Genomic DNA, 26,880 nt, shown 5'->3' with positions numbered 1-26,880 from the left:
ATTTTCTAATAGAAGACAAAATGAAATAAAATATCCTTTAGAGATAAGAGAGTTGATAATAGAGAAAAGAAGAGCTCGAAGAAAATGGCAAAATACTAGATTTCCAGATGATAAAACAACGTTTAACCGTATAAGCAACAATCTTAAAAAAACAAATTTATAAATTCAAAAATGATTTTTCGCTATGGAAAGCAGCCAAGCGCCTGAAAAGACCGCAGTTACTAAACTCTCCCTTGAAATCTCAAGATGGGAAATGGATCGGTAACCCAAAAGAAAAAGCTAACCTTTTCGCGGAGCATCTTGCGAATGTTTTTAAGCCATACCCAACAAACGCGGCTGAAAATAGCTTACAGCTTGTTGATAAGATAGATGAAAGTGAAATACCAATTGTAAGATTAAAAGTAATAAAAAGTATGTGTTTACATCAACTATCAAATAAAAAATCACCAGGTTACGATCTTATTACTGCTCAGGTTATGAAAGAAATGCCTTTGAAAGCCTTCATAAAACTCCAATATATAATAAATGCATGCCTTAAGCAACGGTATGTCCCACACCATTGGAAAATTGCTGAAGTTATTGTCATACCCAAGCAAGGTAAGCCACCTACAGAAGTGACGTCTTACAGACCAATATCGCTTATACCAATTATGGCAAAAGTTTTTGAAAAACTGCTTCTGAAGAGACTTAGCAAAATTATAGAAGAAAGAAGGTTAATCCCAAATCATCAGTTTGGCTTTAGAAATAAACATTCCACGATAGACCAAGTTCATAGAATAACGGATGTAATAGAAAAAGCATTAGAAGAAAAACAAGTATGTTCAGCTATTTTCTTAGATGTTGCTCAAGCCTTTGACAAGGTTTGGCATGAGGGACTTGAGTACAAACTGCAAAGGGATCTTCCCAGACAGTACTATGAAATATTAAAATCGTACATCTCAGACCGATTGTTTAGAGTAAGGTACGATCAAGAATATTCGGAATTGAAGAAAATAGAAGCCGTCGACACAGTCAGAGATTGGACCGAAAAATGGCGTATCAAACTCAATGAAACAAAATCTTCACATATAAACTTTACAAATAAAAAGATAAACAATATTCCAATATTCATTAATAATCAAGCTGTACCTTACGCCAATATGGCCAAATACCTTGGAATGACTTTGGATGCAAAGCTAAAGTGGAAAGAGCACATCAAAAAGAAAAGAGAAGAACTAAACTTGAAATATAGAAAAATGTACTGGTTACTTGGTAACAACTCTGATTTATCAACCCAAAACAAAATAATGCTGTATAATCAAGTACTAAAGCCTGTTTGGACCTATGGTATCCAATTATGGGGCTGTACAAAGAAAACAAATACCGAAATCATCCAAAAATTCCAAAACAAAGTCCTTCGTGGAATAGTTAATGCACCTTGGTACATAAGAAATAGCGATCTACATCGTGACTTACAAATAGAAACGGTTACAGAAGTTGTTAAAAAATACGCTGTATCGCATAATCAGAGACTGCAAAGTCATACCAATTCTGAAATGGTGTCCGTCTTGAATACAAGAAACCATGTTCGGAGATTAAGAAGAACCAAGCCTCATGAGCTTATGGTCTAAAAAAAACATGGGAAAGTATTAAAAGTTTAAACTTCCCCCAAAGTGATTTTACAAAGTTAAGAAAGAAAAATCTGATGTCGATCTCTCAAGATTGGTCCTGATAAAGAGGTGGTTTTAGTGGTTAAGAGTCCCACACTACTTGGTGTCGAATACTGCCAAGTGTCTTTTGATTAACTGTGTCAAAGAGTATTGTGAATTAACTGTGTCAAAGAGTAATAAAATTATTATGAGGTAGTACCTACAATATTATGAAAATATTTTTTTATGATTTCTACTTTGACATGTGTGTGAAATGTATACATTTGTACATACATTTATACATGAAAAAGGTAATAAAAAAAATTGAAACTATTATTTAATTGCCACTGTAATAAAACTGCTAATACACACAGTTCATAAATTGTGTCATATTCTTGTATAAACAATGAAACATTTCATATTATGAGATTAAATATGTACACATAAACAGTAATTAGTAACTTTATTAATAAAGAAAATGACAAGACAGACGTTTACAAGAAATTCAATAAAAGCGATAACGAACAGTCTAATATGCACATGAGCGTGACGAAGTGTTAATTATTATAAATGTTACTAGAATATTAATAACATTTGATGGAGAGGAGTTTGTCTCTACATTGTGGTATAGTAAAAAAAATTAAAACTTTAATTTGTTAAATCCACCCTTGAAATTTAAAAAAAAATCTTGTTAGGTTAACATATTAAAAACGGAAATAATTTCAAGTCATTCAAATTGAACAACATTGAAACTTTAAGTGAAGTTTGAAAGGTTAACAAAGTTCATTGATCTTATTCGTTTATCTTGTGCGAAAGTTGGATATAATCATTTTTTATGTGTTCCGTTAGAAAAAAAAATCAACAAACTGAAATGTGTAATAGTCCTTTAATGAACCAACAAAGATAAAATTATCTGCAAAAACTGGAAATAAATAAATTCAACTTTAAGAAAAACCTATTTAAAGTCAAATATCAAAAGTATCGGTTTTTTTCAAATTTAACCATTTAGAGGTGAAAACTATTGAAAAGATGCTCATGTACAATTAAATTGTAGATGAATTTTGTATTTACAGAAAAGGTTTATGTGGATCAATATTATAGAGGTGGAAATTTTCAAAGCTCGAATTATTAGAAATTCAACTTTGCTTTATAATGAAAAATTTTATGCTCCATATGTTATTATCAGTTCAAAATCGGACAGAGAGCAAAATAGTTTATTCTTAAATTTATCGCTAAATACCAAAAATAGTATATTTATTTTCATATAAAGTTTATTATTTTGGCTTTATATTGTTGGCATCTATGATTTTTTAGAAAATAAATAGAAAGATGAAAAAATGTGCTAACTTAAACCAAAAATCCAAGAAACAGCATAAAAAGGTCTAAAAGTGCATTTTACTACTTTAGAACTTTTTGGTCTTTATTTTATATTCTTTTTAATTTTTTTTATTGAATATGAACAGTTACGCCTAAATCCAAGATCCATTTTTTTTACATCAATTTATATAAACTTCTAGCTTATATACAGTTTTGAAAAAAAAAATTCTGTAAACGCTTGTTCTGTCCGCTATTATGGAACCACCATTGTTAATACATAAAAATTGGAAGATTTTTCGTATTTCTCATACCTACTAATTTTCTCTGTCCTTAATTTCATGACTTTTAGTCAAGAAATGGCCGTGCAGAAGATTTTGACGCCATAACTTTTTTTTAAATTATAAACAAATAAAGTCATGACAAAGCTTAGTAAAAAAAAAATTTTGTATAAAAAAGGGGGCCCAAAATGTTCATTCCGTTTTGAAAAACGAAAAAAAAAAAATATGCGACAAATTCAGGACAAATTCTTTCAAGTTATATGAAGCAAACCGTTCGCACATCCAAAAACATTTGTTCGTCGAGGCGAAACAGAATTTCACTTCTAGAAAGCAATCAAAGACTCCTTCACCTTTATCGAGAATTGAAATACCTACCTATTTTAATTGTAATTTACAAATTGTGTGTCCAATTCCGAATACCTATGTTTTACCAAAAACTACAATTTTTTTATCTTAGTTTTGATGGTTTTTGGACTTGAAATTTGTTAATAACAATTTACACATTAAGTTCTTAAAAAATCTGTTTTATAACACTAATTTGAATTTTCACATTTACTTATTTTAAATAAGGTTGGTGTGTAATTTTTTTACTTGATTCCCCCAAAATTCTTTTGATATTTTGAAAAAAAAAAAAAAAAATCAAAATAAAACAAAAACCGAAACTGCATACAATTTTGAAAGCTTTGGGCTTTGTTTAATTTAACTTTGCGCTTATTGTTGGTCCTTTTTGCAAAAAGTTTCAAAACTTAAGCCTTAAAGTGTTTTTCGTTTTACCTAAAATTTATATAAAAACTTTTCCTTACAATTTTTTTTTTTGATTAAAATAAAATAAGAACAAAAAATATGCAACAAAATTCTGCTCCTTTATTTTGTTTTTCTTAGATAGGTAGGTATGTACCTACTTAATTTTAAGATAAACCTATCATATTTTTAAGGAATAAGACTCGGAAACCTGCTTACTAACTAGCTATGTAGGTATGTATTTGTATATTTTAAGATTTAAAAAGGTAGTTTAAAAATAAATTTTATTTGTCTCGATTTCTAAGAAATTGTGTATGTAACACACTCAAGCTAAGTGAACAAACAAAATAAAAACAGAGATTTAAATTAAGTCACAAACAAGCACATAAGAACCTAAACTGATTTTCTGTGAATTCAAAAACGAAACAAAAATAAACGCATGTAGGTATCTAAGTAATACTAGGCTACCAACATAAGTAGACTTTTTATACGCAGGTATACTTAAATAGGTGGAGGTACCTACATACATTCATGTAGATAGGAGTACAAACGTTTGTACTTTAAATCCACTTTGTTCTGATACAAAATCAAATCACACCTGCTGATTTTAAAATCTCTAGCCAGACCATTAAATTGAACATAAAAGACGTCGTACCGATCTATCTGCACAAAAAAAAATTAAATAAAAACATCAACGTTTCAAATAAAATCTTTCAATAGGTTCTCAAGATTTCAAGTAAAAAAACAAAAAACAAAAAAAAAAAAAAAACAAAAATATTCTTTATCGCTTCGTCTCGACTCGACATCGGCAACAAGAAACACCTTGCGTGTGTCTCAATGTCTCAGGTTTTTTTTTTATTTCTTCTTTTTTGTTTTTGCACTCATTACTATAAGACATCTGGTTTGGTATTGTTATATCCTGCGAATAACCTCCACATTCACCTTGACTTTCAGCGACTTTCCGTTTCTCATTTCAATGCCAAAGCACGTTTTTGTGTGACTTTGACTACTCTTCTCTCTCTTTTTTCTGTTGAAGAAATATCCCTAAACACAAAATCCACTTGAAAAACTTTGTAAGCCCCCATGAGTGACGATGTTTCCACGCTTTAATAGGCAGCCATTGTGGCACACAAAAACTTTCTTAACAAAAAAGATACAAACCTATTTCTTGTGTATGTATTAGTATTGGTGGTCATGATTTTATGTTGGCTTCAAACTTTTTGTTTACTTTTCCTTGAATATACACCACTAATTGATTTGTGCATAATAAACATACACAAATACCACAACCACATTGTTCATTAATTTTCCTTTTTTTGTGTCCTTTTTAGGTACCTAAATACTTATAACAAATTCCAAGATTATCCTCGAGAAAATATTTTTTACTAAATCCCGCCAAATGAGGCAAAATATGCGAAATAAAAGAAAAATCCTTAATACAAAAATTGTTCACAAGTTGTGTGTATAAGGACAGTGGATATGAATGTGGACAGAGAGAAAAAAGCAATATTCTAATAAAAAGGATTTTTTTTAGATTTATTTTTTGTGATTTATTTTTTTTATTTTTTTTTTGGGGGGGGGAGGGAGGTTTTGGAGGGGGATTTTATGGAAACGAAAATCCAAACAACACAATACGTGGGTCATTTCCCTAATGAGAAGGAAAAAATGTTTATTTTTATAGCTAGAAACAAAAACATAGTACCTAAAAAGGAAAACAACAAAAATATCCTCTATACGCACATGTTGGTTTGGATGGTTTTCGTTTTCGTTGTTGTCGTTGTGTCGTCTTTGGCGTGATGAATCGAATCAACTTGGGAGTCCAGGCACGTTTGCTTCAATGTTGATTTGATTTCGTATTCAAATGTGTCTACGCCGAGTGTGTTTTGTTGTGTTATTTTGTTTGTGTAAATATGTAGGTATATCTACTGCCAACTTGTTATTTCATCGTAAAAAATGTTAAGAACAAGACTATCAGCCAAACTGTCAACGATTTCTATTTCTATTTTTTTTTCCTGTTTATTTTCTTTAATTTTAATTATAAGCCTACTTAAACTTTATGGACATCGTTAGAAACAAATTACAGCAAATAAAAAACAAGGAATTATACCAACTTGTTAGGTTTCCATAAAAAATCGAGATTACAATAATTAAATGGAACAGTTGGCATTTTTAACTAATAAAAAAAACTATGACCATGACCACCATCCACCAAGAGCATTCATTTAAATCAATAAAATCATCCAAATACCTACAAACACACAATGAGTCACACCACAGTCACCACAAATGTTTTATTTTTATTTTTCAATTTCTTTTATCACACAGCAAATTCCAATGCATGAGAACTAACTGTAGAAAATTTTGCATTGAATTTTGTACTTTCTTTCTATACAGTTCACATTGAGTTTTAACATAGATATCGATATGATGTAGTAAAAGAGAGATGTTCGGCAGTGAAAAAAAGTTTATATCTCTTTAAATTTTCTCCTGATGGGACCCTTTGTACTTCGGTGCAATGAGTGTCCCAAAATAAGGAATATTTAATTCAAGTTCAATATTAAGTAATTTAAATGCAATAATAAGTGTCTACTTGGCAGCAGCGCATCGCAGTGTTATTAGAATAGAATTGGTTGATTTTATCATTATCCAGTCAGCGCATTTATGTTGTAATTGTAATCTTGTAATAAGTAGTAGATGAATGCAGTGTGTGACGTCATAATTTATAGGTACCATTTTAATGAGAATATAATAATAAGACTTTACAAATCATGATAAGGCAGCGTTACCACTCGCAGAAAAAAAGTCGAAGTAGATTCGAAGAAAAAATCGAAGTAGATTTGAAAATATCCTTTTCTTTATAAAAAATCTATATTAAAAAAAATAATTCTAATAAATTTATTTAAGTTAAATAATCAAATTAGTGGGTTGGGGTCAAAATTCTGCCGGGGTCAAAATTCTTTTATCAAAATTCTGCTTTACAAAATTCTGCTTTCAAAATTCTGCTTTTCAAAATTCTGTTTTTCAAAATTCTGCTTTTCATAATTCTGCTTTTCAAAATTCTGCAAAAAATTAAAAAAGGGTTTGGGAAAATGTTAAAAAACGCGCGCTTTTTAACATTTTCCAAACCCTTTTATATTTTTTGCAGAATTCTGCAAAATCATCTTTTTGAAAATTTGTCATTTTTTGAATGCGTATTAATTTTTGTTTTAAAAATGAATAAATTTGAAAATATTAAGAAAAGGTTATTAATTTATCAAATAAAGATGAATATTCAAAAATTTGAATAAGAAAAGGAATATTTTGTATCAAACAACATCGGTTCCAATTAGTTTACATATTTTATTTGAAAGAAAGTCAGTATATGGAATTCAAAAAATATTTGCGACACTTAAATAAAAAAAAATTAGGAAAGTAGCAATGTTGAATTACATTAATGAGGTGTATTTTTCTTTAGCCAGTGCATATGCTATAAAAAAAAAAACAGAGTTGGCAGAATTTTTTTGTTCAAATATAATGCTGGCAGAATTTTGAAAAGCAGAATTTTAAAAAGCAGATTTTTGAAAAACAGAATAGAAAAAAAGCAGAATTTTGAAAAACAGAATTTTTGCTAAAAAAGCAGAATTTTGAAAAGCAGAATTTTGAAGCCAGAATTTTGACCCGATCCCCAAATTAGTACCTAAAAACAACCAAAACCAAAAAATTTTATTCTTTCAAACTACATATTTCCTGAAAAAAAGAAGTAGATTTGGCTTATATTTTGATAACTTGAAGTAGATTGGAACATAGATTTTTAAATGAAGTAGATTTCGATATTTTTGTGATGGTGCGATGTAGGAAGTAGATTTTAATTTTGTTTGAAAAAAAGAAGTACATCTACTTCAATTGAAATAAAGTGTTACCACTGGATAAGAGTTGCAGTCCAATGCGAACGGAAGGAATTTAGTGAAAGAAAATTGTAGATTCGGATGTTTCGTCTGATTTTTACAACACGTGACATTTTTTGAAGATTGAAAACAGTGGCATGGAACTTATAAAAATATCGTGAGTTTGGGACTATCAGCAGAAAAAAGGTTAAGAGGACAGACGATACCTACCAGTGGACGACTTTTGGTGCTGCAGATGCAAAGTCGTCGGTATCGGATCTTAAAATCGATCTGTGTCGAGCTACAAGAAAAGTAAAAGGAAAGTAATTTCATCAAGATCAGTGAGGAAAAAGGTCCATGAAAGCTGGACTTAGAGCACTCATTCCGGTGATAAGGTCGGATTTCCTATAAAGAGTCAGAGAAAAATTATTGCTCTGAGTTCAAGTGCACCATATTCGAATTCAAGACATTTGGAACAATGTTATCTTTTTCGAGAAAACGAAACCGAATCTGGATATAGAAGACGGGAGGATTCTTGCGCGAAGAGAACCAAAAGAATTGCTGAGCTCTGAATGCATGTTGCAAATGTTTTCCAAAACTGAAGGTATGGTCCGGAGATGGTGTTCCTAGAATATTTAGATAGGCGCTCTTCAAATTCAATTTTGAGAATCAAAATTTTGTAATGGGTTAACATAAGGTTCTATGCTACCTTACTTTTGAAAATGTAACATAAGTGAAGGATAACTTGTCAAAGTCAAACTTCAAACAAGAAGTTACAAAGTAGTAATAGAAAAGCGAAAAACTTTCGCTTTTTCATGAAACACACCAATGTAGCAATTTTAGGTGACTTAATATGTTACAAGTGGTAAGTTCTTCTACCTACATCGATTGTTATTTTAGAAATTCATAAATTATGAACTAAGGTTTTTTTTTCTAACTCTGCTGTTAGACAAATATCAAATGATATAAAGGTCTTCAAGCTATTAAACAACTTGAAAAAAAAAATTAAAAAGGATGTCTCAAGTATGAGTGCGTTGTCTTTTTTTCCTTTGTTTTAATATAAAACTGTTAACACGATTTATTCTCTACAAGACTAAGTCTAAAAAAATCACCCTTCATAAAAAAATTCCTTTCGTCTGGTTTTTTGTGTTCAACTATCTTTCTTTCGCTTTAATTGAACTTAAAACTAAATTTTTTTTGCTTTCTTTTGAGGGAATTTTTTTCTCAACTCAGCTTAAATGCAATGCATTCAAAAATAAAAAAAAAGAAAGACACTGCAAATGAAATGACCTTTTGTCAAGAGCTTTTCTCCTAGTTAAAAGCTGTCATTTCCAATACACATAGATGACAGTAGTATCATACCCATGTTATATAGTCTCAAAGAGCAATTTACATCCAACTGTGAATAAGGACATTTTTGTGCTGCATCACACAGATGAATAGCTATGCGATAGCTCTCTACTTTACCAAAAGAGACAAAAAAAACAAGAAGAAAAAAAAATTGAAAATAAAATCTGGTTGAAATGTAAAATTGGACAAAGAACGAAAATCCTTTCATGTGTAATTTGCTTTTTTTTCATATATTCATCTGCTTTTTATCTATATCCGTTATATTTTTTTGTGTGTGTTAAGGTTTAATGTTTCTTTCTGTCTGTCTGTTTTGTATTGCTATCTGCTGCATTGGGAGGAGTAGTAAATTTCATCATACTGTTTGGTGAGGCGACTTTGACTTTGATTTTTCATGCCAATAAAACGAAACACCAAAAAGTTATTATTGAATAAATTTTTATGAATCAGCAGCAGCAGCAGCAGCAACTGCTGCTGGTTTTTGAAAGTTTTATACCAAAGGGAAAACCGGATAAAATGCCCTTACAATACCCTACCCAGGATAATCTCAAATCAGAGAAATCATAAAAAAAGGGAAACGGAAAATTAAAACAATTCCGGAAATTCCATTTATTCTGCATAAAATCCAGTCAGCATTTTTATGGTTAAATGGATTCATAAAGTTCAGATAAAAAGAAGGTGAATTTCACCAGTTGAACATTAAATCTTGTAGTTTTAATCCAAAACAGATTGTCGTAGGAGCATGCGAAACAAAATTGAACAAAAGATCCCTAGGCGTCGTCAAAATATCGTCCGCTAAACAAACCATTTCTCTTTTTGAATCATTTATTTACAGAAACTTTATATCCGATTAAGCTTATCTCTAGTCCATCCCGCGAACAAAGCTAAAATCAATCAAATCCACTTTCAGTTTCTCTTTGTTAGCCCCGCCGCGCCGAGTTCTGTTTAATTGTGAGTCAGTATATAATTCAGACAGAAATACCCTACCCAGCAGCAGCGTTAAACCTTATTTCATGTTTCTATTTAAGGCCCGAAAAAAAAAAAACCACGTCAGACACCCCGCGTTGTAGGCGTTACGCGATACTTTGACGCTATCACCTTTCAAGCATCAATTCAGAGTTTGCATTTGAGCGGAAAGGCACAAAGTTTTTATAGCCGCCAGCAGCTCCTGGTACTGGTACCTGATGATGCTGTTGAGCTGACGCAACTCAGACTCCCATTTGCTTTGAATATATTTTGCACTGTGTCAAGTTTTAAGTGCCATCACGACCGACATAAGCCTTCTATACAAAAACAGAAGTAATTTCATCTCTCACTCTTTTTATGGTATTGTGGGTGGTTGTGGTAGTAAGGTACTGGATATGGATGTTGTATTGATGAGGAGATAGATAACACCATCACAGTTTGTTAGGAGATATTGTATCTTTTTGATGAAAGTTATGTAACTTCCGTGGGTTTTTTTTTCTTCATTTTTTTTGCGAATAGAAACTTTTTCGTTTCTATTGTTCGAGTTTCTCAAAAGGAGGTAAATAGGATTTTCACTTTCTTTGTGATTTGTGGTTTGGTTTATTTGTTGTGATCTATAGAATAGTATAGCTGCTGACACATCGAGTAGAAAAGAAGAAGAAGAATGTGTGTGAATAGTGCAATTGAGCCAGTTTCAAGAAAGAAACTAGCTTACACTTCTTATTCAACTATTTCTTTTGATTGAAAATGTATACATACTTCTTCACAGAATACAAACATACATTTTTTTACAAATATATTGTCTCAATGGGAAGTGTGGATTGTTATAGAAAAGAAGTCAAGAGAAATTACATACAAAAATGTACGTACTTCTGTGCCATTGTGGTATATTGATTGGGAAGACATAAATTTGCTTTGAATTTTCTTGTATGTTACAGAAATGAAAAAGTACTTAACTATTCACAAGATATAAGAAAGTTTTGTATTTGGTTTCTTTTATTAGATTTTGAGGCATCGAATGACTTGAGAAATTTAAATTAGAAATACAAGCAAAAATTCCATGGATAAATATTACCCCAGAAGCCTCAAGATGAATGAAAAAAGTTGTTAGGTTAAATTGCAGAAAAACTTTAAATTGTGTCTTGAAATTTTGACTAATATTCATTGTTGACCATTCTTTAATCGAAATTTCGACTGTCTTAAAGTTTGCATTTGCTCAGTGGAAAATTTTTTGTCAAACATTCGTGCGTTCTTTTTGCTTAGGTCCGATTAAAGGGTGAATTTTAGAGGATTGGTCAACTCAAACTAAGAAGAAACCGGTCGATGTTAGTGAAGCTCGGTTTAAGAAACAGTATGACTTCTTTTACTTCGTTTCACTAAAGTGAGTGCCATTTAAGCTTCCACTAAGAAGTTACATATTAAAATTTGCTTTTAACTTTCAATTGAAAGATTGATTTTTTTTTTTTTTTTTTAACGAACGGAAAAGTCGAAATGCGTCTTTCTCCTATGCAAAGTTTGGCCATTAAAGCAATATCAACTCAATTGAAGAAAAAAAATCAAAGAAAGCATTTTTTAATTTCAGGCCCCGAACCTCGTTAGTAAGATGGACGAAGCTTTGGAGACCGCTCTTAACGAAAAGTCAGTACCTAGACGTTAATGAGCATGTTCAAGTCGAATTTCATTCGGTTAATTTTTAAACTTCCATTCCCTTGAATTTTTTCAATCTTCATTGAATGATTCTTTTTTTTAATTTATCCAGCCACTTATTTTATTTGGTCCAGGCACAAAATAAAATAACTCTAATTAACAAAATATTATTGAACTAGATCTAGTTTTACTTAGTGATGTCAGTAAATGTTTTGATACAAATTTTCATTATTACCAGAGTTAAAATTTGAGAAAATTGGAGCTCTCATTTGGTTTAGCTTTTTATCATCAAATTAATTAAAGGAAATTTAAAACCCGTTACGATTGTTTGATTCTGGTTACTATTGTTCTAACTTATTTCATAAAATATAAGTTCAAAGAAGGAGATCTTAAATTTACTAATATTATTGGAATCTTTTTCATTCATATTAATATCTTTGACAATAAGAGGAGGATAATTTATTACCTTACAGCTTCATAGATCCCGAATAAAATCCAAATTTTAATTAGAAATACGGTTTTCCCAACAAAAACTTCAAAATCCTGATTTGGACAGGTAAATGGCTTTTCAATATTAAAACATACTAGTACCTATATTTTTAATAATTTAAATTAAGAGATATGAAATTAAAATGACATTAATTGTCATTTTTTTATCAGAAAAAAAACTTTTATCAGACACTCGATTTTCATAAATCATAAACATTTTATATGCATTACCCCAACAATTAGAATCCTTTGTTGGCATTTCTTTAAACTTGGTAAATGATATCATATTTAAAAAACAAAGGAACTTACTTAATCTTCCAAAACTGTGGGATAGCCTCTTCTTAAGTTTCTGCAATGCGCCGCCTTTTTTCTCACGCATTGTCACACCTGAAATGGCAAATAATAAAAAAAAAAATATAATACATTAATTTAACAAGACAAACAAAAAAAAAAGTATATATATAATTAACATTGCCATAAAAATTAATTTGCTAACAACATGCAACATTGTTCACAGCAAGCTGCAAAATATAATTAACACTTTTCATTTAATTAAACAAGAAACAGAAGAAAAAAAAATTTATTCCATTTTTATTGGTTTACCATCGCAGTGAAAAATGACACATGCTTGCCAATTATAGCGATCGATCACATGCGTGAACCGGTGTTTGCTATGTTTGGCTTGCATAACACTGTTATATATTCAAATGAATCTCATTCAATATATCGACTCTATATCGACAAATATACAAAAGTAAACAAAATTAACATTATTTTTCCCCAGAGTTTGTAAAAAAAAGTGAATGGCTGAGGTCTACGCTGGAAATGAGAGGTAATTAGTTGTTGACTTTCGACATTCAGAGTCTCAAAGCGTGTAGGCTGTGCAACCATCATCTCACAGAATAACCCAGCCGTATAAACAAGTCGAATGAACTGGACATAACAAGCAACGCAACGCAATGGCAGTAGCTATCGCACGATTGCCAAGACTTCATTTTGCATGTCGAAGAAGTCGAACGTTCGAATACGCCTTTACACAAATTTTGAAGCTAAATCAAACAGCTCAAGAGAGAGATTCAAATGCGAGTAGGAGAGCACGTTCTTGCTTCAGAGTATAAAACTGTTACTGTACTTGGTCCGCATTTTGTTTTCTTCTGTACGCCCATATGGATTCCAAGTTTGATTAAAAGTGCCCACAGGAAACTCGCATTAAAGGCAGTAAGAAAAATATATTTAGTGCTTTTGTACTGCTCTGGTTAATTCTCATGGACCACATGATTGTATGTTTATAGGTTTTTTTTTTTAATTGAAAGAATGTGGGTAAAGAAAAGAATTTGACTTGCTTGATGATAAGTTCAAAAACGGGATCAAAAGCAAAAGGCTTTGATAGGCAAATGTATATGCGTAGGGTGCGTAAATTGAGTTCAGGGATAGCGTACATGTAAAAGATTTAATGAGATATACTTGACATAGTTTGATTAATTTTACCTTCAATCAGCGATAATTTAATTAAAAATTGTAGTTGTACCAGATTGTTTACTGATTTATTTCGAGAATGTTAACCTGGTTAAAATAATTTAGTTAAGGATTTTGAGACGAGAAAATTGTATATTCTCGTTTGACAATCTTTTGTAAAATATTAACTCAGCTTCAAGTTTGTAGAACATCATTATTGTTTTTAAAATATATTTTTTGTGACCTTTGAATTCCTATAACGGGCCAAACGTATGGAAAAAACTTTAGGACTTTTTACAGATTATAAACCATTCCAATACAAATTTGTTACAATTTGTTCAAAAGGTTGATGTAAAACTTACAATAACAGAGATGCAGGGTTGTAAAAAATCATTTTATTTTTAATGCATTTGTTCTCCATTAAGAATTTGTAAAAAAATATTTATTGTAAACAAAAAAAAATTTGCATTAGAAAAAATATTTATTGCAACTAAAAATATTTTGCATTAAAAAATTGTATTGAAAATAAAAAAAAATTGCATTGAAAAAAAAATTGCATTGAAAATAAAATTTTTATTGCAAATAAAATAAAATAATAATATTGCATTAAAAAATTTTCTACATTAAAAAAAAAATCAATGCAAAATTTGTGCATTAAATATTGTTTTTTTAATACTCGTCGAATTTCTTATAATTTTGCCTATTTGACCATACATATACTTTTTCAACTATAATAATATAAGGTCAAAATGTTAAATTTGTACGAAATTCGATAAGAGTACAAATATATATAAATATTTTGCAGTTGCAATAAATATTTTGTTTTCTCAATGCAAATTTTTTTTATTTCCAAGAAATATTTTTTTTTTTTAAATTTCAAATGTTTTTTTTAAATTGATATTTTTACAACCCTGCAGAGATGTCAATTTACTTAAATTTCACAAGCATGAAAAGTCGCATACCCAGATTAGGAAGAAAATACCAGTTTGAGTGTTGGTTGGCACTTTTACTACCTACACTTCACACAAAATCTTCGTTCCAAAATTATGACATGGTCACAAAGGTGTTACATTTTTTTTTTTTTATCAAGCAAACCAATCGTTTTTGTTTTGTTTTATAATTAACTTAATGTAAACAAAAAATGAAAAAAAATAATAAAAAATGACACATGTAGATACCACTTAACACACTTAACAGTTAAACATTAAAAAATTTTAGGCCCATTAACTGATAAAGGTGTTCATCAAATAAATGAATGCAATAACCTATAACAAAGTCTCAAGAGTCTCCTTAAATTCGAAAATAAAAATAAAAAAAAAACAGAAACAAAATGAATTACAATCTCCATTAAACTTTATTATGCCCTCACACGGCTGACGACGGTGTGTGCTTATATGTTTATTATTATTGGCAAGACTCACTCAATCGTGGCTGCCATCATAAAATTTAGCTTAAAATAAATATCTGATCCGAATTATTTCAATAAATAAAAATAAATATCTTCGACTTTGCCTGTTTTTCTCTTATTTTTTTATATATTTTTTAGGGTCGTTTGTTTCTGATGAGTCCTCAAGGAGTTTTTTGATGGTTTATTTTGCTTTTTATTCCACGTTCGTTCAGGTGTGTAATATTCATTAAGAAAACGCGCAAGAATAAAATACAGGACTAATACGAGAGTATCACCCACAAGCTCGCATGTACGAGTCTATAGCTAATTTTTGAGTCACCTTATGTTTTGCTACCGCCAGCCAACCATCAGCCGCACCCTCTTGACATTCATTTTTGGTTTTTGTGGGCAAATGTGTGTAAGAACACAATCACACAAATATTACCGCATTGTGCTTGATGTTAAATTGTGCGAGACATCATGTTTTTTTGTATAATATAACTGTAATTTTGCACGCAATCCATGAAATGAGACGAAATATAATTTAAGGTGTAAAAGTACTCGTAGTAAGTATTGTCTCCAAAATGAGTAACTGGTGTAATTATTTTCATTGTACTTTATGGTTTTTTTTTCTTCTGTTTGGGTTTAATTTAAAACATTTTTTGAGAAATGAAAATTTCTTTAAGTACTAGCAACTTTTGGTATTTGAATATTTTGTATTTATATTATAACCCAGACATTAGGTTATTAAGATCGCGTTTTCTTTGTCAGTTAAAGTTTTCAGACTTATTGACACGCTAACTTGAAAATTAATAGAGGAACGTATACTCAAGATATAAGGAGCTACTTATGTGATAAACGTCATAGTAACATTCAATCCTCAAGAAAATCACCAATATTAAGCATATTCTTGACATGCAAACATTCTTTTATCCCCCACCTGTCGAATGCTCGTAATTGTATTGATTTCGTTAAAGTTTAAGGAGGAAGGGTTGATTGTAGATAAGAGAAATTGCGTTCAAAATTTTTAATAAAATAAGATTGTTTTAAATCGATTTCAATACAATTCCGGTTTTAAAAAATTTATTGCAAGACAACCCCATGAATTAGCAAATTTTAAAAACTGTTATAAGCTTCATAAATTACAAAAAGTAATTTAAACTAAAGTTGCATGTAAATAAAATAATTTGGCAATAGAAAAAAAATCCAAACGAACATTTTCTTCACTAAAAAAATGCTATTCAAAATAAAATATGTAGTACAAAATAAAAATTACTTTTAATTGTAATAACATTTTTTAAATGTTATTGCAATTAAATTTTTTTCAAAAATTCGAAAATATTATGGAAAAACAATTTATTTTTAAAGTAAAATTTGCAATAAAAGTTTTTTTTTCAATTTTATATGAAAAAAAATTATTTTTTAAAACCTGTGATATTTTTGAATACACTGCAAGCATTTTAAGATCTTAAAAAGGTATTTAATGTCTTTTTTGTAGATTTTAAAGCGAATTTTTATATTTTTAATAGACGCGAAATTCAGTAAATAAGAAAATATTTTTTGAAACAAGCTAGGTATTTGGACAAGGTTAAAATTCTTATAGTAATGTTTTTCTATAGATGAAAATGTTACGCATACACCGCAGTGACCCACAATTTTGACTGTCTGAAATATAACGCATTTTCATAGCAATAGTTACATAATTGCAGCTTTTATCCACAACTGAATTAAGAACTTAAAAAATCCAATTTTCTATAATGTATTTTCATTATTTTTATATGAGACTTTTAACGTGATTATTGAACATTTTCTAAATTTGCATTGTAATTTCATTTTTGCGATGGCTTTAGTTAAGGTAAGTGAGTCTTAGTAAACTTTCCACTTTACGCCGATGATTTGGTGGCATTATCTTAAATTCCTAAAAATTTTCGATACTTGATAAACTGACTATTGTCGCTTTGTGAAGAACACAGTACAATATTTTAATTTTTTTTTCTTTTCAAAAACGAATAGAAATAGGGAAAATTCAACACAAATTTTGTATTCGTTTCTTAGTCCAGTCAAATTGTTTCAAACGGTGCAGTAATTTATTTTTGGCCAACACGATTCTGAAGCTGTTGAACATAATTTGTCCGGCACCTATCATAAATTACCGAAAGAGTCTATTATTTCTTATTTTCTAATATCCTTTACTTAAAATTGGATACAAAAAATTGTTTTATTAATTATTTTTTTAAAGGAATTTTTGCATTTTAGGTTTTTGTTCAATAAATTTGCTCTAACCTTAAAATGTTCCACAAGAGTAAATCACTAACAAAATTTAAGCTTTTTAAAAGATTAAAAGCTGAATAAGATTCCACCCAAAAAGATTCATGGCGTTATCATTCACACGTTTTATGTCAAAATCACACCCCAAAGCATATCATAAATATCCTTTTATGTTATAAGGTAAACCCATTAAAAAAAAAGAAGAAGAAGAATACAACAACAACAACAACAAAAACTGCTCTTATCGTGGTAGATTAGGCTTTAACGACAGAGATTTCGAAACAAGTTCGTAGAAATGATGATCTTTTTGGCTGTCTGTCAGTATAAAATTCATATCTCTTCGTATATGAAAGTTAAATGACAGATTATCATTATTATACAACACGTTACGTTGCTATCATCGTCATCGTCAGTATGGTTATATATCCCTTCAGGGGGTTGTCTGTGATGTCAACGTTTGGCCCATATTGTATAAAATTTAATTTCACTTGTTGTCTGAGCTTTGATTTTTATTAAACTTTGGCAGTGATGAAAAAAGAATTAAAAAAGAAAAAAAAAACAATTAAAATTAAATACTTTTTGATACACTCGAGGGATTTTATTAAAAAAATCTTTCCTCATTTATTGGTATTTGTGTTGAGTGTGTTCTTTTCCACTCCTTTTTTATGTGTTGTAAAAAAAACAACAACACAGCCTCTTTTACTACAAAGGAAACATTTTTACTGCTCGCAGCCAAGCCTATCGCGTCCCAGGCCAGCCAGCCAGCCAGTCAGTCAGTCGTCTATACTGTCGAGTACAACGACGACAATTTTTTGTTGTTTTAATGTTTTTTTTAAATGAGAGTCACTGCATGTTGGCACATTTTTTTTGCGCGAATTGTTGTTGTTGTTGTTTTATCTGCTGGCAAAGTGCGTGTATACAGTTTATGTACTCGATTTTTTTTTTTTTTTTTTTTTTTGTGAAAAAACAGAGAACATGTTTTTCATCGGCGCGTCGCCTTGGAGGCATCCATACCATCAGCATCCAGATTCAGCTAAAGCTTCGCAGCATCACAAAACATCCGCCATTTAGGACGACAAAAACGACGACTACGACAACGACGACAAAAACGATGGCGAATGGTGATGATGATGACGATTATGATGGCATGAAGGGGATTCCCCCTTTGGCATTACGTGACAGCCAAGAGCGCCTGGAGGGTACTTTTCCAGTTTTTGTTTTACTTCCGTGCAGAAAAAAAAAAAAATAATAAAAATAAAAATAAAATTAAAATTGCTTTTTAAAGGTCATATAGCTTGGGTGTCGACGACTTTAACGTATACCTGCACCTAGCTGCTAGAGATACACCTTTTGCTTTACCTATACTCTGTCTATACTACACCTTGCTCTGATTACGCACTTGATATAAAGTTTCAAGTTCCGCTTTTGTTTTGTACGACTAACCATTTAATTCGAAGTCAGGGTCGTTTGTCGTTCGTTTTTATATCTCTCTCCCATAGAGTGTTTCATACGAACTTTCGTATAGGGTGGTGGGTGGATGTTTGGCAAATGCCACAGAATGTTTGTTAAATTTTAAGAATCCAGAGATTTTTTCTCTGTGATTGCTGTAAAGCACGAGTGAAAAAGAATAAGATTTGGAAGAGGTGATTATTTTTTTTTTGTTCGTTTTTCTTTTTTTATGAATCTCAAAGCCAATTAAAATGAGAAGTAGGTAGAGCTAGAGGTAAAAAGATACGATGGTAAAAAAAATACTAAGAATTTACTTTTATTAGAAAATAGAAAATTGAATTTGCAAAGCGGCAAAGTTTGATGTGAATTTAATAGTCAAGTAAATGAGCTTTAAAATTTAAACATTAATATGAACAAAAAAAAAAAAATGGTGAGTCAAATTGATTATTGTTTTTTATCTTCAGTAAAATGGAATTCGGTCCAACAACCATTAAAAAAAAAAAAAACAAATGAAACTTTAAATCTGATAATATAGATTTTTTTAAAGTTTCTTGGAAACTTGGTCGTTATCGTTATTTCAGTTTTTAACAAAATGGCATTATTTTGTGATAAAATATAACTTTTTGACTTCTAGGAATAAACGCAGATCCAAATTGTAATGGAGCTGTTCGAAAATAAAAACACAATATATTTGAGTGTAAATAAATATGTATATATGAAAAGACATTTCGTGGAACATACTTAATTAATTTTAAGTGAAAACAAATAACGATGCTCTGCTTAAGAGCTCTGTGAAGCGAGCTCAAAATTTGTTTGAGCATTTTTTTTATAGGAAGTCTGAAAAAAGAAAACTGATCTTAAACGCTCAAATTTTGAGATAGACATTTAAAACCAATTGCAATCATTTGCCCACCTCGTGTTCTATATACATATATGTATATTATACATACCTACCAAAAATTATCGTTAGTCCACTCAACGTTTAGAAGATATTAAGAAAAAAAAACAAATTTTGTACTAAAAATTCAAAGTTTCCTAAAATCTCCTAAAATTGATTTTTTTTCAAAAATTCAAACTTCTGTCGTTTTTCCACCTCAAGTTTCTTACATATGTATATCAAAAATCATCGTTTGCCCACCCTCCGAATATCTAAATTCATATAAATAATGAAATAAAATAAAAATATTTCCGTTCATATTAGGTATAACATACACATAAGTTACGCATACACCACAGTGCCTTTCTTAGTTTCCTCTAATTTAATTACTGACTGAACATTAAACCACCATTTTTGATGATTTACTAATTGGAAATTAAAAGGTTGTAGAGTCTTTATTTTTACCGTGGAGATTACAGAAAATAAAATATTATTTTTCCATATTTCTCATTATACAAAAGAGTTTGAGGCTGGGCTTAGGCTTAAATTTTCGAAAAAAGATCTTTGGATTTTTTTTTCTATATTAATATAATACAAATTTTTTTCAAAAATGCATCGTAGTGAAATAAATTGCATCGTTGTTTTGGGGGTTAATTTAATTTAATATGTTGTTTTTTTTTTCCTTTAAAGAACTAATTTCTCGCACTAACTTTCTTTTTTTTTAATTTTTTTTATTTACAAATTTTGTATATAAATTTTGTATATTAAAAGTATAAAAATTTTAGCAATTTGAATCTATGATCTAATTCGTGTATTTTTTTTTTTTTTTTTTTTTGATAGCTGGCTTCTCACTTTGACTTGACACCATGTATAAAACTGTGAATAGGCCATGAGCCTGTAAAAAATAATTTTAATTTTTCTTAAAACTTCTTTAACAGAAAAAGTGTTTTTTACCCTTCATAATATTATGTGTGGAAAAAAATTTCTTTAAAAAAAAAAACAAGAAAAAATTGTTCAAGAAATTTATTGTGAGGTTATTTAGTTCATCGAACGAAATTTAGGGTATATTCCCAGTAGGTACTGCGAACCTCTCAAAATAATTTATAGTTCAAAATATAGAAAAGCTTTTTTTTATATAGGAACTGCCTACCTCGATTTTGCAAAAGTGAAGTTTCAGTTTAAAAATATTCAGAAAAACTTATTTGTACATAATACAGTATGATTTACTTGAATTCTATTTCTCTTCATAACTAAATTTTCATGAGTTAACCTTGTCTAATTAAAAATATTGAAATTAAAAACAGTCTGATTTTTTTTTTTTTTTTTTTTGAGAAAAAACCTTGACCTTAAAAAGATTTACCATTTTCTAAATCAGTGTCAACAAAAAATTCTTGGAAAGGTCTTTGTGTGATGAATTGTCAAAGTAACTAATTAAAAAAAGAAGGATCTCCATTGTTCGTTTTTTGTTCATTTGACATCCACAATTCTAAATTTTTTTTTAATTCCATTACGCTTTCCAAGTTTAAGGCGCACCCCAAAAAAAAAAAGAAACAGCCCAGATCAAATTCCTTTACTTTGAAGTAGGTTACTTACCCGAATTATGTTTAACCAACATAAATTACAAGCAAATAAAAAAACAAAACCTAAAACCCAGAAACCAAAAACAAAAAAATATCGATTAAGCATAAAATTTAATTAAGAAAGTCATCAAACGATAACGAGGAAAAACCTTGTCCGTGAAATTACATTTAATCTTAAAGATTCTATTTATTTTGACTTACAGACAAGAAAAACACACAAAACCAAACAAATATAGGAAATGAAACAATTAATTTTTCATTAAAATCTCGCACACTTTTCTTCCCAGTTCATACCCGCGCCTTAGCTTTTGGGGTTCTCTTGGAATGTTTCCCTCGTTTTTTTTTTTTGTTTTTCAAAAGAAGATATTTTAATGAGTTTTTGTTTTTTTTTTTTTTTTTTGTTTTTATTTATTTTCAAAACCAGGGAGGTGCGGTCGGTTGCGGATGAGTTTGCTGTTGCTTAGCGGCTCGGCGGTAGACAAATTAGGTAGAGATTTTAACCATTTTCGCGTTTATCTCTAAATCATAGACAAACACAAAAAGTGTTGACTTTTTTTGGCAATTTATCAATTTGTCAATATTTGTTTAAAATTTTCTCTTTTATTTGTCTTTTTTTTCTCTCTGGCGTCTCAAGAGGACTTAGAAGCTATCTATGCTTGCTAAGGGTATAGGATTGGGGTTTTTTTTTTAGAGCGAAAAAAAGTTTACAATATTTTATTTGAAATGGAATTTTTGTCTTGAAGCTGTGATGCTTTTTTCTTGTTTTTCTTTTTCGAGGAAGAGAATGTAGTGCAAATTTTTCTGTGTGTACATTTGGCGTTGAGAATTTGACATTTTATAAGTTTTTTTTTTTTGCCGTAATATTGTTTGAAGTTGGAAACAACCAGAAAAGTTTTTGTCACCTTGGGTTTTCTTGTTTTGTTTTTTTTATAATTTTTTTTTTTCAACGATTTTGTGTGGCAAGTTTTTTTTGGTTTAGTATTGTTTGGGGATGCTTAAAAAAAGTTTAAGGGATTTCTTTTTTTGTTTATGGAAAATGGGATTCCCCTCGAATCAATTTTGAAATGGATTTTATTTTTGTGGTTTTTTCATGAAACAGGTGGATACTTAAACTTTGGAAAATGCTTGGCGAGATTTAATAGAAAGAAAAAAAATATTATGAATATGAATGGTGAATGTGAAAGTTAAAAGCAGACCCTAGAACTGTCACTTTGTGTTCTTTTTTTAATAAAGTACTAAAAAAGTATAAAATTAAATAATTACTTAGAAAAGTTTTGTATCTTCTGTAACACTTTTACAAACTATGAAGTTAGACAATTGACTAGGGCATTAAGAGTTATGTGTAGTCGACTTTCAAACTTTCAAATATCGTTACCGTAGATGTAGGTTAGTGTGGTCCACTCTTATATGGGAAAAATAAAATTTTCAAAAAGTCGTCGGGCCACCCTCTACTTTGGTTCCACATCCTATTGGTATCATACTGCTGAGTTTTCAGCCTCCTATCTTATGTAGAAGGGGGTGCTGATCGATATTTAAAAATTGTAATTTTTTGGAAAAACGTAAAAATTTTTTTTTTTTAATTTATTTTAAGTTAAAATTTGGTTGAAAGTTGTTTTTGTTGTACTTTTTCTGAGATAAAATCAAAATTATAATTTCTGGCGCCTTTTCCAAGAAAATTTAGTCAAAATTTAGTACACAGACTTTTTTTTGCACTTTTTATTTTTACTTTTAAATTTATTATTATTTATTATTATTATTGCTGACATTTTTTTCGAAAAAAAAAAATATTTTTTAAATAATATAAAACATTTTATTTTCAAAAAACAACTAAAAAAAAATCAAGATTACGTACTAAACCTAAAAGTTGAACTGTTATGAGCACCCTCTTCCACTAAGGATAGCGAACTGAAATTTCACATCGTTAATGTTATAGATAAGTGGAACAAATTTAGCGTGTGGCCCGACCAAAAATCGAAAAAAATATTTTTTGAACCACTCTAATGTAGGTAAAAACAAATAAAAACACTTCGGGGTCGAACTAATTCCCACGAAATGATTCATGGTGTAAAATTAAGGAAGATTGTCCTTTTCAACATAGGTATCTACTGGAAATCGAAATACGTACTTTTGGCACAAATAGGTTTTTTTGCCATAGTGACCAAAAATTGTCAAATTTCAAAATTCCAAAACATAGGGTGATATGCATAAAAAATAGTAAATGCTTTTACTAGAGAATTTTCAAGTAGGGGAGAGTGGGGCCAAATGTAACACTTTTTTCTAAAATCGATGGTTCTACTACAAATTTTAAAGTGGGTCAACCAGACCTTTTTTAAATTAAAGACCCATGTTTTAGCTCCAAGATCCATCATAAAAATTTAGCAAAACATAACGGTAATGTTGAAAAATAAAGCTTCAAAAAAAAAAATCGTGTTGTTTCAACTTACCCCACATACGGGGCAAAGTGTAACACATACCGGGGTAGGTTGTACCAAGAACTAAAAATAAGAGAAAAATACCTTTATTTGTTTATATTTATTTATTTTTAATTAATAACAATAAAAACAAACCTCAGTCATGAAATTTTGGTGCAAATTTGTAAAAAGTGGAGCAAATCCAAGATTTCCAGAGAAAATTTGCCAGTAGTCTTGAATAAAAGTTATTCGAATTCATAAATTGTTGTATAAGCTTTATGAATTCAAGTGGTGGTTCAAAAATGTTTTTCCAATTTCAAAATAAATACAAATTCAATTACAAGCATTCATATTCAGGGTTGTTAATTATATTAGGTAAACAATTTTTCAGTATAGGTAGGTTTTTACATGGTACAACTTGCCCCGGAAAAATGTTACAACTAGCCCCAGCATGAAATTTGGCACATAAAATAAATTTAAAAAAAAAGCGAAACTGATATAGACATAACATATACACGCAATTTGAGCCAAAACACAGTTGCATATAACAAAAAACACTTAGCACTCTATCTTTTTCGGGTAAAGAGGTAGACCGAAAATAAAATTTAAAAAAAAAGTTACAAACATGCATTTTTTGGGCACCACTAGTGTAACTTCTCACCCTGTCGTCTAATCTTCATCTGAAGAAAATGTGCCGGTAGATATGCAAAAATTGAGCATTTTTCTCCTTTACGCGTTTCTTAATATTGAAAGGAACATCGCTTTTTTTAGCTGTTAATTCTTACCCCTGTTACATTTAGCCCCACTCTCCCCTATATACTATTTTTGATATGCATAAAAATTAAGTAAATGCTGAAAATTAAGTATTTACTATCATTTTTGGGTGAATTCTAGTATTTACTTGGATGAATTCAGTATATACTAAAAGTATTTGCCTGCTAGCAGGTCCTTTTTTTTATGCATACGAAATTAAGTATATACTATGAATTTTACCTTTTACTAGAATTTATAGTATTTACTTTCATCTTTTGCTTTAAGTAAGTACTACGTTTTTATGCATATCACAGTTCTACAGTTCTCTAAAGAACTGTAGGAGATCAGAGATCTGAATCTAGACAACTGCTGGTATTTTGAACGGACCAGATTTTAATTTTTTTTTTGTAAAATTCATATTTTTAGAACGGGTTGAGATATTGCAATATGTTTTTTTAGTAATAAATTTAAACCATAAAGCTTTGAATTTGACGCGTTTCAATTAAATTTGTTGACACCATTTAAAATATTTTTTTTTAATTAGTAATAAAGCTTTTATTAAAGATAAATTAAGGGTTTTATAATCGATTAGAGGAAAAGAGAAAAGAAAGAAAAGACTTATTCATAGATTTTTATATCCTTTAAATAGTTGTATGTAATAGTTTTTAAGGTGTTTTGTCATTTAAAAAAAGATCTTTCTTAACCCTATGTTTTTGTTTGTGATTTCACTACTTTAAGCAAAGCCTGTAAAATTTAGTTGTCTCATTTTTTAAAAAATCTCAATCTCTTATTATAACCTATGACAATACACATAATAAGATAATATCTTCCGGCGGATACCAAGCCCCCTGAACAATAAATTTCAAATTTTTGATTTTTATATTCACAGAGCAGTTGCATTTTTAATTAAAATAGTTTCGAGTATTAGCCATAAATATATAAAAAAAATCTTTTTGAATAAATATCTTTCTTAAACTCAAAGAGGCAGAAAGAGACAGCTGATTTTTTAAGCAAATGTTTCAGAAATTGCCAAAAAATAATTTCAGTTGAGTTTAGTCTGGGGACTTTTACGAAAAGTTTCATAACTGGACTAAAAGCCTAAAAATTGAGTAAAAACAACTTTCCGGAAGTCTTAAAATTTTGCAATTTTGAACAAAAGGGATCATAACCGTTATAAAAATATTCCTTTTTAAAACCTCCACTTTCAAAATTTCTTTTACTTTAAAATCGTTCGGTTTTTGTTACTTCAATATTCCCTAACCCACGAGTACGAGTCATTCAATGAAAAAAATTACGAAGTCCTGTGGACTTTTGTATTCTCTATCATTTTTATATCAAGTTCTTAATTATTTTTCGTATGCTAAACTTGAAAAAAAAAGTTCATATTTTTCCCTCATATTTATCAACACGAAAAAGAATACATCTTAGTTCTTCAATCTAACTTTTCAGCACTATATTTTTAACTGAGTCAATTCCGAGGGCATCGCAGATCTCAAAAAAAAATTGATCAAATACCTTCAGCTTTTACAGATTTACACACAGAGAAAAAAATTCCTTGCCTTTTCATTAAAATTCCAATTAAAAAACAAAAGTTGAAGTTCTCATTGTTGTATATATCTAAGCTACAAGGGCATTATTACATCGAACGCCAAGTCATGTCATAAATTCACTCTTAATTGAAGCCCGGTGCCTCGAGTACAATTAAAACTAGCACATTCTTTCCGCATTTCACGCCTCACTATCACGTACACTAACTCGTTATCTCAAGCCAATGACCTTACATCTATAAGTATACTCAATGCAGGCCTCCTCATGATGATGTGTTTGCGCCTTGGATTTTCATTCATCATCGCACAACAACAACCGATGATGATGATGATGATGTTGTTGATGATGATGATGACGATAAAAATAAACGATCAAGTCGTGTATATTTATTAATAACTCAAGTTATGATGAAGCGTGAAATATTATAACATCAAACAATCTGCTTTCTTTCGTTGCATTTGTTGGCATCACAACCATTCATCTAGCTTCCTGTGAACCTACACACTGAACCAGAACTTTTAAAGTGCGGGACATGGTCAGTTCAGAGCATTTAGCAAAACTATTAAACACGCGCTGTATAGACGACCGGCATTTTACTGTAATTACTAACCTAAGTGATGTCTAAATTCTAAAATGGCGTCATTAGTTTTGTTCCACTCATCTGTCTAAATCCATTTTGATGTCGCATTGGTCGACTGTCCAATTAATTGTGTGACAAATGCTAACTCTCTTGTTCCCCTTTCAACACAGTCATACCATCAACAAGAGTGTTGTTCCTAAACGAGATTCCCATAGAATTTTCTAGACATCACACCAACAAAATGTACATATACAAATGTAAACCAACCAACGATGAAATGAGCTGGACGGAAAATG

At 29.9% G+C, this 26,880-nt stretch overlaps 1 protein-coding gene across 4 annotated transcripts in view; it reads right to left on the bottom strand.

The window, feature by feature from the left end:
* Positions 1-26,880, bottom strand: part of LOC129910773 (cyclin-dependent kinase 14) — a 277,345-nt gene that overhangs the window by 161,484 nt on the left and 88,981 nt on the right. For all 4 annotated transcript variants that reach the window (XM_055988310.1, XM_055988309.1, XM_055988311.1 and 1 more), the window contains one exon: positions 12,586-12,663. In XM_055988310.1, coding sequence (XP_055844285.1) covers positions 12,586-12,663 — 78 coding nt within the window. The remainder of the gene's footprint in view (positions 1-12,585; positions 12,664-26,880) is intronic.

Source organism: Episyrphus balteatus, chromosome 2 (genome assembly GCF_945859705.1).
Source record: "Episyrphus balteatus chromosome 2, idEpiBalt1.1, whole genome shotgun sequence".
Lineage (NCBI taxonomy): Eukaryota > Metazoa > Arthropoda > Insecta > Diptera > Syrphidae > Episyrphus > Episyrphus balteatus.
The sequence above is the reverse complement of the archived record's forward strand: the minus strand, read 5'-3'. Positions and strand labels throughout refer to the sequence as shown.